Below are 14,390 nucleotides of genomic sequence, written 5' to 3' on the forward strand. Positions count from 1 at the left end.
GCATTTAATATTTGGCTAAGAAAGGGTGTTCTGTATCCAGAGACGGAAGGATTCGTCATTGCAATACAGGACAAGGTTGTCAACCCCAGGAATTATCGCAAACACGTGTTACATCAAGACGTGGTTGTCCGGTGCCGATTATGTGGAGATACCAACGAATGCATCGAGCACATTATTGATGGCTGTCGCATAATGGCTCAGAGAGAATATAGGCACAGACATAATGATTTAGCGGGCAACAACTTGCCCTAAACCTAGGAATCTTAAAAGAATGGATGCTCTTCTATAGATACATTCCATTGCCCGTTTTAGAAAGCGAAGATTACGTCTTATATTGGGATGTTACTATCCAAACGGATCATTACATCCGGGCCAATCGACCTGACATCGTGATGCGAGAAAAAAAAGGTGGAAGAGTCTACATCATCGACATTGCTTGTCCGCTAAACCGAAATTTGCAGTCAACCTATACAACCAAGATCCACAAGTATAGCGAGTTAAGGTTTGAAGTAAAGACCATATGGAGGAATGCGAATCATGCATGCATTCATCCCATTGTGATTTCGGCTACAGGCAACGTGCACGCGAGGTGCACTGAACATCCTGAACATTTAGGAGTCAGTAGCGTATTGGCAGCAGATCAGAAGGCGGTTTTATTAAACACCTGTCGCATTGTAAGAAACTTTCTTGATCATCAGGAAGCGAGCGACTAAAAACCCGTGGAGTGGCAGATGGTAGCTCTAAGAAAGCATCCAGAGGTGACTGTAGTGACCTCCAACGCTCGTGGCCACTCGTAATTGTATACCTACAACATCATCGCAGGAGGTTTCAACAATCGTTTTAAATTATTTGAATTAAGTTATAACATTCTAATCTCATCAGTCACTTGAATTAGTCCGTGGCTATGATGTATCACCGGGATAAATTTACAATTAAACAAATTAATTTTCCACCAAAAAGTTAAATTTTCGACCAAAAATTGAATTGTTAAATTTAAAGTCAACAAAATTAACTATCCTAAAAAAATCAACAAAATAATTACATTTTCAACCTAAAAGATAAATTTTCCATTAAAATTATAAATTTTTAATTGGAATAATTGAATATACATCCAAGAAGATTAATTTGCTAGCATAAATCTAATTTTCAACAAAATACATGAATTTTTTACTACTAAAAACATCAATTTTGCATAAAAAATTAATTAAATTTTCGGCTGAAAAAATTCAACAAAATAGTTTCATTCTCGACTGGAATAACTAAATTTTTAGTTACAAAATTAATTTAAAAAGGAATTTTAAAAAAATTATACATTTTCGACCAAAGATAAATTTTCAGTTAAAATGAAGAATCTTCTACAAAAAAATAATTTTTAACAAAATAGTTACTTTCAACCAAGTATAGAATTTTCAACTAACATGAATCTTTAACTAAAATATTGAATTTTCGGCCAAAAAGATTAATTTTCTTCTGAAAAAAAGATGAATTTCCCTCAAAATAGATACATTTTTAGCTAAAGAAGATAAATTTTCAACTAAAAATTGAAGAGTTAAATTTTCAGTAAAAAAGTTTTGAATTAAAGAGATGAAGTTTCAACTGAAAAGATAGAATATTTAACTTAAATAGTTAAATTTTTAGCCAAAAAATTAATTTTCAACAAAACAGTTTCATTTTCAACCAATGAAATAAATATTCAACTGAAATAGTTCAATTTTTAGTTAGAAAATCAATTTTCCATCAAAGAGATGAATGCTCAACTAAAATAATAGAATGTTCTACTAGATTAGTTAAATTTTCTGTTAAAAAAAAAATAATTTTCTGCCAAAAAAAAAGAATGTTTAAAAAAAATAGTTACATTTCAACAAAAGAGTTAAATCTTTAACTTTAGAAGAAAAATCTTCAACCAAAAATGGAACAGTGCAATTTTTAGAGAAAAAAATTAATTTAAAAAAATGTCAACCAAAGTGGTAAAAAAATCGCAAAAAAAAATCAATAAAATAGTTACATTTTTAAACAAAGAGATGAATTTTTTATTAAAATTATGAATCTTCAACCCAAAAAAATGAATTTTTAACAAGACTAACTTTCAGCCAAATAATTGAATATTCAAAAAATATTTGTTGATATTTTAACTACCAAATTTTCTACCAAAAAGTGCGAATTTATAAACAAACGCCTGAATTTTTAAATAAAAAAGTTTTATTTTCAACCAGTTATTGAATAGTAAAATTTTTCAGTTAAAAAATTAATTTCCATCCAAAAATAAACAATGAAATAAAAAAAGTTAAATCAGGTAATTTAAAGATACCTTTACAAATGACAAAACATTCGTATTTCATTTTATATTATAATTTAAAAAATATTTAGATACGCTCTCAAAACAATGTTCTGACTTTAAAAAAAAATCCCTAGAATTTCCAGGTTTTTCCAGGATAATAAAAATTCTATGACAATTCCAGGATCTTTACGGGTTTTTACGGGGTAATTTAAGCTAAACTTACCGGACCCTGATGATAATTCCATCCATGCGCCACTTTTGGATCGGTAGAGTCATTCGAATTATCGTAAAAACCATCGTAACCCCAGTCTGCAGGATCTAAAGTCTTCATTCCAAGCGGGCCCAGAAGAACTTCTTCAACCATTTTCAGAGCGTTCCATGCGTGTTCTGGTTGGAATAACTCTGGAGCCTGAAGAAAATTTCTTAAATCAGGCTTAATAATTAAAATCTCCTTTTCCCCTTCAAATTTAAGAATCCCATAAAAAACCTAAAAACGAGTATTTTTAACCAATTTTTCCCTTCTCCTTCTTTTTTACAAGTTTTGGATTCATTTATTAAAAATTATAACCAGGCATTCAAAACAATAGAAAACAAAAAGCTATGAAAGATATTATTTCCTATGTTAATGATACCAACTGCATATATTTCCTGAACGATTTAATTGCTAATTTTGTAGATAGGAAGAATATGTCGACAGCGAAGAAATTTTTAACGATTCAATCGAGATAAAGAGATATTTCATGAAAATAGAGGAATACATTATTTTAAATCCAATTAATGTAGGCAATAATATTAAATTCAAACTTCTATCAAATAAAAATATGAATCTCCAAGAAAATGAATTTTTAACAAAGTAGTTCAACTTTTAAGCATGAATGTTAAATTTTAAACAATTTTTTTACAAATATTATATAAATAAAAGTTATATTCATTTTAAAAATATGAATTTTCAACCAAAAAGTAAATTTCCAATTCGAAAATAAAACTTTTAAATCAAATATTAAAATTTTTAAACAAAGAGATGAATTTTCAGATAAAAGTATAGATTTTCAACCAAAAAATTGAATTTTCAACCAAAAAAGGTACATTCTCAACGAAAAATTTAACAGTTATGATATTTGGCCCAATTAAAAATTTAATTTGAAATAAAAAAGCTCAGTTCAACCATAAACAGAGAATTTCCTACAAAATAGCTCAATTTTCACTTACAAAAGATTTTCATAAGAAAGAGGTGAATTTCCACCTAAAAAGTTCAATTTCAATCAAGAAAATTAACTTTAAATTAAGTAGTTAAACTTTCAACCCGAAAAAAGACGAGTTTTGAAGAAAATGGTTCAATTTTTAGGCCAAAAAGATGAATTTTTCAGAAGAGAGTTGAATTTTCAACATAAAAAGTTTATTTTTAGCCAAATTTAACGGAAGAACTTTCTATCCAAAAAATATAGGTTCAACAAAACCGTTGAATTTTCGAACAAAAAAGATTAATTTTTAACAAAACATTTTTCGTTCCAGCCAAATAGTAGAACTTTTAATCCAAAAAGGTGAATTCTAAAGAACAAAAATAGTAGACTTTATAATAGTAGTAACATTTTTTGAAAAACTTTCAAGCAAACAAGACAACATTTTTAGAAGACAATTCAATTTTTAACTTCATTCTTAACCCAGAAAAATGACATTTCTATCGAAAAGAGATTAATTTTCAATACAAAAGGACGATTTTTCTATCCAAAAAGATGAATTATCAGCAAAACAGTCGAAGTTTTGAACAAAAAAAAAGACTTTTAAACAGAATAGATAAATTTTTCAATCAAATTGTTGAATTTTCCAGCCCAAAAGAATAGTTTTCTACATTTTTTACCCGAAAATATGAATTTGCGATAAAAAAGTTCATTTTGCACCAGATAATTTCATTTTCAACGGAATAATTACATTTTTAAATAAAATGATAAATCTTCAACCAAATAAATCAATTTTAATATAATAATTCAAGTTTCAAATAATTACTTGAATTTTCAAGAACAAAAAATCAAATAATAATACATTTTCAACAAAAAATTAAAAATTTAGATATTTGACAGAAAAACATTTCATTTTTAAGGAAAATGGGGTAATATTCTACAAAATATCTTAATTTTCACTCAACAAATATTTTCTTCGAAAAGACATTAATTTTCAACAAAAAAATGTAAAATTTCAAACAAATATTTTAACTTTCAAGCAGAAGGGACGAATTTTTAAGAAAATAGTTAAATTTGAAGGCTAAAAGAAGAATTTAAGAGAATTTTCTAGATTTTCAGAATTTTCAGCAAAAATTTTAATTTTTAAGCCGGGGATATGAATTTTTAACAAAAAAGTTCATTTTCTACCAAGAAAAAATTATTTAAAAAAAAAGTTAAAATTTCGAGCATAAAATACCGAAATTTTAAGAAAATAGTTAAATTTGTAGGTTGAAAAAACGAATTTTCTACAATTTTCTACATTTTTATCCCAAATATATGAATTTTTAACAAAAAAAGTTAACTTTTAACCTAAAAATGTGAATTTTTACCAACAAAAAAATTGCATTTTCAACCAAGAGAAATGAATTTTCAACAAAAAAGTTCATTTTTAACCCGGAAATATGAATTTTTAACAAAAAAGTGCAATTTTGACCAAGAAAAGTGAACTATCAAGAAAACTAGTTGAACTTTTAAGCAAAAGAGACAAATTTTTAGGAAAATAGTTAAATTTCCAGGCTAAAAAGATGAATTTTCGAAAATGTTCTACATTTTCATCCCAAATATATGATTTTTTAACAAAAAAGTTAACTTTTAACCTGCAAATATGAATTTTTAACCAAAAAAGTGCATTTTAAACTAAGAACAATGAATTTTTAATAAAAAAAGTTAATTAATAACTCGGAAATATGGTTTTTTAACAAAGAAGTGAATTTTCGACAAAGAAAAGGGAATTTTCAACCAAAATAGTTAAACTTTCAAGCGAAAGAGACAAATTTTTAAGAAAATAATTTAATTTTTAGACTAAAAATGTAAATTTTCGACAATTTTCTACATTTTTAACCCAAAAATATGATTTTGCAAGAAAAAATAGATAATTTAAAACCCGTAAATATGAATTTTCAACAAAAATGTTCTTTTTTAACCCGCAAATATGAATTTTTAACAAAGAAGTTCATTTTCTACTAAGGAAAAATAATTTTCAACAAAAATAGTTTAACTTTCAAGCAAAAAAAAACTAATTTTCAAGCAAATAGTTTAATTTGTTGGTCAAACAGATAAATTTGCAACAATTTTCTATATTTTCATCACATATATACGAATTTTTAACAAAAAATTAACTTTTAACCTGCAAATATTAATTTTTAACTAAAAAAGTGCATTTTCAACCAAGAGAAATGAATTTTTCATAAAAAAAGTTCATTATTAACCAGAAATATAAGTTTTTAACAAAAATGTAAATTTTCGACTAAGAGAAGTGAATTTTCAACAAAAATAGTTGAGCTTTCAGGCAAAAGAGACCAATTTTGAAGGGAATAGTTAAATTTTCAGGCTAAAAATATAAATTTTCAACAATTTTCTACATCTTTAACCCAAAAAATATGATTTTTGAACAAAAAAATTCATTTTTAACCCGTAAATATGAATTTTCAACAACAACAACAAAAACAATTCTCAACAAAATAATAAAACTTTCAATTAAAGAGGTTTTTGTTTGAAAATTCCAAAATTTGAAAAATACTCACAGCTACCATAGCGATCGGGAAATTAGGTCGTAATTGATAATCGGCCCAGGATTGAGTGGCTCCGTGACTGTCTTTAATAATTCCTCGACGGTGAATCAAATCTGGTCGCATTTCACTTTCCGTTGGCTCTTGATTAACGTAGAAATATGTTTCAAAACTGGCAGCAATTTTGTCAGCCCACTGCTTGTAACTCCACGTAATAACAGTACCTAATAAATAAGTTTACAACAAAAATTCGTCAAATACAAAAAATATTTTATTAAATTTGTTTAGGGTGGCCGTTTTAATCAAAATTATCTGGTTTAAACCTTTTTCATTCAAACGTTTGATAATTTACACCAATAAAATGGATGGTTTTAAAACTTTCCAATCGAGCGATTTAAATTAAATGTGTGCTAAACATTTATAAATTGTTTAGTTTAAAGATTTAAATTCTTTTCAAAAAATATAAATCCGAGCTATAGTTTTCAATGCTATAAATTTAGGAATAAATCAAGAAAATTTTCAAAATTATATCATTTGAAGCATTTTCAAGATGGAAAAATTATAAAATTTTAAAAATTTATATTGTATTTCGAAATCGTCATTATTTATAACAAAGTATCCACTTCTTCACAGAGACGCATAGAATTCGAAAAATGTCTGAAACACTAAATACAGAATGGTCATTTAAATAAAAAAATCCTAGTCAATTCCGGGTTTGCAAAAATGTTTCACGGTCAACAAAATTAAACAAATTAAACTCTTGAAGTTAAAAATTCTTTTATTTGAAGTAATAATAACTAAAATTTAAATTGCAGCGCTTAGAGTGGAACTCTTGGAATTTGAACTTTTAAACTAAGGTTTAAAAATTATTTGCTTTAAATTTTTTTATATAAACGCTCAATAATTTACACGTATAAAATAGTAGCTCTTAATATTTTTCAATTGATCAATTTTGAACTAAATGCAGCTAAACTTAAAACTCTTTAATCGGTTTATTGTTATTTTTTTGTTATCTTGAAAACATTAAAAATCTTTAAAAATCTTTAAACATCTTCAAAGTTTTAGTAGAAAATTTAAATTTTGTTCAAAATTGAAATTTAAAATGATTTTTTCAATTTATTTAAAACTTTTAAATATCTTTTAAAATGATTCGAATGTTTCCTACAAATGTTTTAAAACATTTTTAAACATTTCAACAATTCAGAGCTTTCTATTTCAATCAATGCAATTTCAAATTGTTTATTTTTGAACATTTAATTTATAAATGTTCGATTTGTAAATGCTAAATAATTGTTCGCTTTCTTCATAAAAAAATTCAAATTGAATGGGTTAAAAATGGAATATTTTAGACTGAAACAATTCTTTAATAGGATTTAAAATTGAATAATACAAGCGATTATGAATTTACTAATTTAAATTTATTTAAAAAATTGTAAATAGTTTATAAAGTTTTAATCGGACGTTTAAAATTATTTAACTATTAAGGCTTCCGAATTGAAACTGTTCAATTTTTATTGTTCAAATCTGTAAATAATTTTGAACGGATTGAGAATTGTCTTGTAAAATCAATTATTTTCCCCTTTTAATACTTTATATAAGTTTAATTTAAAAAAAGCATTAATTAATTTATATTTACAGTTGATCAACTAAAAAAGTTGTTTATCAAAAATTTTCCATTTCAAAAGCTTTTAATTTTTAATCGTTTAAGTCATCAAAAGTTGATTTTAGAATTTTTTTACAATTAATAATGTTTGCTTAAAAATGAAGATCTAAATTTAAAAATGTGTAAATTAAAAGAATTAAAAAAATAAGTTCAAAGCAAAATTATACTAAATTTGTAAATAATTTTCTCCAGTTTTTTTACTAGCTATTTTTAGATTTTGCATACAAAATTTATATTTTTGGCTTGAAATTTCAAAAGTTAAGTAAAAAATTGTGTTGAAAATGAATTTTTAAGTTGAAGTTTTTTGTTTTATTGTTTAAAGTTCATGAATTTGGCTTAAAAAAGCAACTGTCTTGTAGAAACTTCGACTTATTCGATTAAATTTTAATTAGTTAATTATTTGGTTTAAAATGAATTTTATTGTTAAATATTATTTGTTTTGAATTTAAAATTCAACTGTCTTATAGAAAATTCATTTTTTTGGATTGAAATTTTAACATTTTCTTACGAAATTTATATTTTCTTTAAGAATTCAATTGTTTTCTGGAAAATTCCTCACTAGCTTCAACATTCATCAACTTAGCAGAAAATCAAACTATTTCGTTGCAAATTAACTTTTGATTGGAAATTAATTTGTTTGAAAATCACATTTTTGGGTTGAAAATGCAACTGTATGGTTCAATTTAACTGTTTTTTAAATTAATTTTTATTGATGAAAATTCATTTATTTGGTTTAAAATTGAAATATTTTGCTAAAAAAATTATTTACTTATTTTTTGGTTGAATTCAACTGTTTTTTATTTAAAATTTCAATCTTTTATTGTTCAGATATCAACTATTACTTTTATTATTGGGAATTCAATTTTTCTGGACTAAACTTTTAAAGTTTTTGTTTGAAAATTTAACTTATTAGTTGAAAGCGGAACTACTATTTTAAAAATTCATTTGGGTGGTTGAATATTCGTGATATAAATTGAAAATAAATTTTTTGGTGCATATTTAAAATATTAATACTTTGAATAAAACATATTTTCCTGAGATTAGTGAAAATGGTAAAAAGAAAGTTCGATTTAAATCAGTATAAATTCAGTAATTTAAAAGTTATTTTTAGAAATGAAAAAACATTGTTATTTAATTTTATATTAAAATTTTTTTTAATATTAGCACCCTCGAAAAAATACCCGAATTTCAATGTAAATTCACTGTGATTTTCCGGCTTCTCGTTTTTTCAAGGTACAATTTTTCATAGTACGGAGCCATTAAAATATTTCGCAATTTTTTAAACAATCGGCTCGAAATATGTATACAGTTTTTGGAGTTTATTATAAATAATGTTTTCTTTCAGTTTTTAGGATTCTATTAATATGTTTAATTTAGAAAGGTTTGACCAATTATATTAAGAGATATTCTTAAATATATTAGGACCATCGGTTAATTAATAATCATGAATAGTACTAAAACATAATTAATAATTTCTTCAATTTGTTTCTAAATTCCATGAATTTGAACAATACTTTAAACAAAGTTTTATTTTCAAGTTTAAAATATTGAATTTTTAACAAGATCAGGATGGCCGCTTTTATCAAAGAAAAAAGTTCCCGGTCATTTTCCGGTTCGCAAAAATTTTTCCCGCTTCGCACACATTTTTCACGGTCAATTAAATTTAAGAAATCAAACACTAAATCTAATTGTTCCATTCGAAGTAATAAAAACTGAACTGCAAATGAACGCACTCAAAGTGAGCTTGAGTTTTAAACTTTGAAAATTGAAGTTTAAAATTTGTTTCATTCAAAAATTTTGTATTTAAATGCTCAATAATTTGCACGTATAATGTGTAAGCTACTAACACTTTTCAACTGCAAAATTTTAATTTAAATGTAGTTAAACTTTCAAATTAAATTTTTTTTAACTTTTATCAATTTTAGAGTTCAAAGATTCAGTTCCAAAAATATAAATCCACGTTATAATTTTAAACGCTCTAAATTGAAGAATCAATCACTAAATTAAAAAATATTTAAAATTATACCATTTTAAGCCATTTTAAATTCTAATTCCAGCTCAAAATTGATTAGAAATGGAAAATTCCATATTTAAATGTGGAATTTTAATTCTTTTCAAAAAATGTCTTGTTTAAATCAAGAATTTTAATTCTTTTCGAAAATTTCCTTTTCAACTAATTGTAAGAATTAGAACTTTTTGGAAAAATTCCCTGTTCCAATTCATAATTTAATTTTTTTAGAGAATACCTCGTTTTAACACTGAACAATAATTTCGTTGGAAGAATTCAATTTTCCATTGAGAATTGTTATTCTCCTGAATAAATTTGAGTTCCACCTCAGAATTGGTTAAAAATTGATAATTCAATGTTCAAATCCGGAATTTAATACTTTCCGAAAATTTTCCGTTTCCAAAAAGAATTCGAATTTTTATAAAAATTTCCGGTTTTTTTCGTTTGGAAAAATTTGCTGTGCCACTTCAAAATTTTGTTCCTTTTCGAAAATTTTCAGAGCTAGCTAGGAATTTGTTCAAATTTGAAATTCCTGGTTATTATTTTGAATAAATTCTTGTTCCAACTATACATTTGTAAAAGGTTGAAAAATCCCTGTTTAAATTATGTTAAATTATTTTTATTTTAAATACTTGAAAAACCCTTAAAATTCTTCGAAATTCTATTTCAAGACTTTGAAACATCTACATGTTGTTTCGAATTTAAAATTTTTTAAAATATTATTAACAGTTTTTCATAACTTCTAAATATGTTTTAAAATTATTCGAATTTCAAATAATAAAAAAAATCATTTTCAATTTTCCTAACAATCTTAAAAAATGTTATTATTAAAAATCTTCTAAATTTCATGTACGAAATCTGCCAAAATGTATATTTGGTTTCAAATTAGGCCATGGAATATTTGCACCGGAATTTGGGTAAGAATATCCGGGCTTTATCGGTACACGTAGACACTTTGTTTAAATTATTTGAAATAATTTCAAATTTTTAATTAATTTTGAATCTTTTCAAAAGTTCTAAATATTTCTTCAACTTACTCGATTTTTTCCCAGAATAATAGGTGTTTAATTATTATTTATACATCAAAATTTAAGAAGTTGACTCACAAATTAAATTTTTTTTAAATAAAACAATTAAAATTGTAATTTTCAAAGTTTAGATTTTTGTTCCGTTTTGAGTATTTTAATTACAATTACTGATTTGAAATGTACAGTCAGATATTTCTAAGTATTAAGTAACTGTTCTTTTTTTTAAATGAAAAATTTTAAATTACGTGGTTTAAAAATGGAATATTTTAGACTGAAATTTAATAAAAGCCTTTGATCATAAATATATTATTTAAAAGTTATTTTAAAAAAATTTTTAATTATTTAAAAAATTTTAAATTGAAACAGTTAAATTTTTAATTTTAAAATCTGGAAGTTCACAATTTAACTAATTATTTAAAAAACGGTTGAAATCTAAGTTGGACGTATTCTTTTTCACAAATTTGTAAAACTCCCAGTCAAAAATTAAATTCACGGTCTTTTTAACCAAATAGTTGAATTTTCTACCAAAAAGATTAATTTTCTATAAAAACAGATGATTTTTTCCAAAAAAACCATTAATTCTAAACAAAAATAGTTGAATTCTTAAGTATTGAAAATTAATTTTCAACGAAATAGTAGAATTTCCATCTAAGAATGATTGGCTTTCAACCAAAAATGGACCATTAAAATTTTTAGTCGATAAAATTAATGTTCAGACAAACCAACAAAAATAATTTTGAACTAATATGATCAATTTTTAAACAGAATGATGAATCTTCAATTGGAAGAGACAAAATCTAAAAAAATTAAAATTTTTAGCAAAAGTGTTTAACTGCCAACCAAATAGTTTTATTAATAAAAAAATTAATTTTCAATCAAGAAGATTAATTTTCTGTAAAAAGACACGATTTTTCAAGAAAATACATGATTTTTCAGCGAAATAGTTCAAATAGCCAAGAAACAAGAATATTCAACAACAAAGAATTAATTTTGAACCATGAAAATTAATTTCAACAAAAAAAAAAAAGACAACTTTCCAACAAAGTACATTAATTTTAAACTTAAAATGATAATTTTCAACCAAACATTTAATGGTTAAATTTTCATTTAAAAAGAACAATAATTAACGATAAAAAACTAATCTGGAAAAAAGTTGCATTTTCAAACAATGTGTTGAATTTCCAACTAAAATGATGAACCTTGAACCGAAATAGTTGAAATTTTAACCAAAAATATGAATTATTAACCAAGGAGATTAATTTCCGCCAAAATGAAAAATTTTCGACTAAAAAAGACAATTTCTCATCCAAAAATTGAACACTTATATTTTCAGTTTAAAATTAATTTTTAACAACAACAAAAAACAACAAATTTTCCACAAAAATAGTGCATGATTCTACTGAAATTGTTAAATTTTAAAACAAATTAATTTTCAGCAAAAAAATTATAAATTTTCAATTTTGATTTTCAATCAAAAATATTTGAATAAAAAAAAGCAAGTTTTCAACATGAGTTGAATTTTCAACTAAGAACAATTTTTCAGTTAGGAGAGATAAAAAATTACAAACTGTAGAATTTTCAAGCAAAAAAGATACATTTTTAATCAAGAATATTAATTTTCTAAACAAAAGAACGAATTTTTAATAAAAAACATGAATTTTTACTACATTTACTACATTTTTAATAAAAAGTAGAATATTTAAATTTTCAGTTAAAAACATTAATTTCAAACAAAGAAACGATTTTTCACCAAAATAGTTCAATACAGTCATGTAATGCTACTTTTACAAATAAAAAATTATTGTCATTCAACTTGATATTGCAATTAAAAAAAATTAAGCACACTTTTGAAAATATTCCCTGATTTAAAAAAAAAACCCTGATATTTCCAGGGTGTTTAGGTATACTGTTTTTTTTTAATATCCACTGCGTTTTTGTAATTGTACCTTTCTGAAAGTAGGAAATAATTGAGTAAAATTATTTCCTATTTTTAGAGACGAGAATTCCCAAAATTTTGTAAAACCACTATATTAAAAGCGGTGTTTTTACTTTTCTAGTTGGAACTTCACTATTTTGAACGCAGTTATTTTACAGGTTTTGGAACAATTACAAAAACGCAGTGGATATTTAGAATTTTTTTTTACAGTGTAAACACTCTACTATAATAATTACTAGATTTCTCACCATCTCGGGTTTTCCTCTGAACGCTGCCATAAGGGAACAAATTCTGCTTGTACAATTCCGCTAAAAAGCTCAAGACAGCTTTGCAAAGACCTACAATTTCTACAGCCGAGCCATCTCTAGGTGTTGCGGGCTTTCCTTTGTTGCCAGCCTTTTCAGAAGATCCCATTTTGTCCATCCAGGTTCCACAGTTAGCTTCGTTTCCCCCAAAAACGAAACCAGTGTCAGGATTAACACCAATTTGGTTGTTGAATCCACGATCAGTCATGTGTTCATCGATCTGTTTTCCTGCATTCCTCTCTCTAAAACAGAGACCTTGAAAGTGAACTGTCAAAGCTTCTTGAATCACGTCGTGCAAGGGCTGATCCTGAAAATAATCAAAAATAAAAACAGAATTTTCGCAATTAAATATGAAATCTGTTTTAGTTTAAAGAAAATTAAAACGTACCACTTCTCCTGCAGGCAAAGCAGGTGAATCATCAGTTGGATAAAGTCTTGAAACTTTGTCCGAAAGGAGTTTTAAACCATTGGGAACTTCTTGAACGTAACACTGAACGGTGTAGAGCCACCACCAAATCGCGTCGCGACAATTGTACCTGGAATATTTGAAATGGAATTTCGATTTTAAATGGAAAACATTTAAACTTAGAATTCATCTGGCAGGCTTAGAACTTCAGCATAGTTAATTAACTTGCAAGCTAGCAGACGCACTTTTTAGATTAGACTTAAATTTAAAAAAAAATCATTTTTCTACCAAGAGATACGACTTTCTAACAAAGAGCTGAGTTTTCTAGTTAAAAAGCCAAAGAGTTTAAAAAAATAGTTCATTCTTAAGCCCGAAATAGAATAGTTAAATTTTAAGTTAAAAAATTAATTTTCGACAAAAAAAATGTATTTAACCGAATAGTTAAATTTTCAACGAAAAATATTAATATTCTACAAAATAGCTGATTTAAAAAGCAAAACACATTAATAATTTAAAACCAAAAACTGGTATTTTTATTGAATACATGTGACATATGTAATAAGAAAAAATGTTACTTCAGTAAAATAGATGATGTTTTAACCAAAAATATTCATTTTCAAACCAAAATATTTATGTTCAACCTTAAATATTCTTTTTCAACCAAGAAGATGAATTTTCAGCAAAAAAGGACGGTTTCCAATTAATTCTCAACCAAATAGTTAAGATTATCTTACAAAAAAGAACAATTTTTAAATAAAAAATGGAATAATTGCATTTTCAGTAAAATAGATGATTTTTTAACCAAAAATATTCATTTTCAACCAAAATATTTATGTTCACACTTGAATATTCATTTTCAACCAAGAAGATGAATTTTCACCAAAAAAGGACGGATTTTCAATGAATTCTCAACCAAATAGTTGAATTTTTCTTACACAAAAGAACAATTTTTTAATGAAAAATGGAATAATTGAATTTTCAGTAAAATATTATAGATGATTTTTTAACCAAAAATATTTATGTTCAACCAAGAAGATGA

General features: G+C 25.1%; 1 protein-coding gene across 3 annotated transcripts in view; it reads right to left on the reverse strand.

Annotated features, from left to right (window-relative positions):
• The window catches only part of LOC117176269 (glycogen debranching enzyme), a 101,646-nt gene that overhangs the window by 12,696 nt on the left and 74,560 nt on the right, over positions 1-14,390 (reverse strand). For all 3 annotated transcript variants that reach the window (XM_033366438.1, XM_033366436.1, XM_033366437.1), the window contains 4 exons: positions 13,334-13,481; positions 12,889-13,252; positions 6,021-6,229; positions 2,502-2,687 (listed from right to left, as the gene is read on the reverse strand). In XM_033366438.1, coding sequence (XP_033222329.1) covers positions 2,502-2,687; positions 6,021-6,229; positions 12,889-13,252; positions 13,334-13,481 — 907 coding nt within the window. The remainder of the gene's footprint in view (positions 1-2,501; positions 2,688-6,020; positions 6,230-12,888; positions 13,253-13,333; positions 13,482-14,390) is intronic.

Source organism: Belonocnema kinseyi, chromosome 7 (genome assembly GCF_010883055.1).
Source record: "Belonocnema kinseyi isolate 2016_QV_RU_SX_M_011 chromosome 7, B_treatae_v1, whole genome shotgun sequence".
Taxonomy (NCBI): Eukaryota; Metazoa; Arthropoda; class Insecta; order Hymenoptera; family Cynipidae; genus Belonocnema; species Belonocnema kinseyi.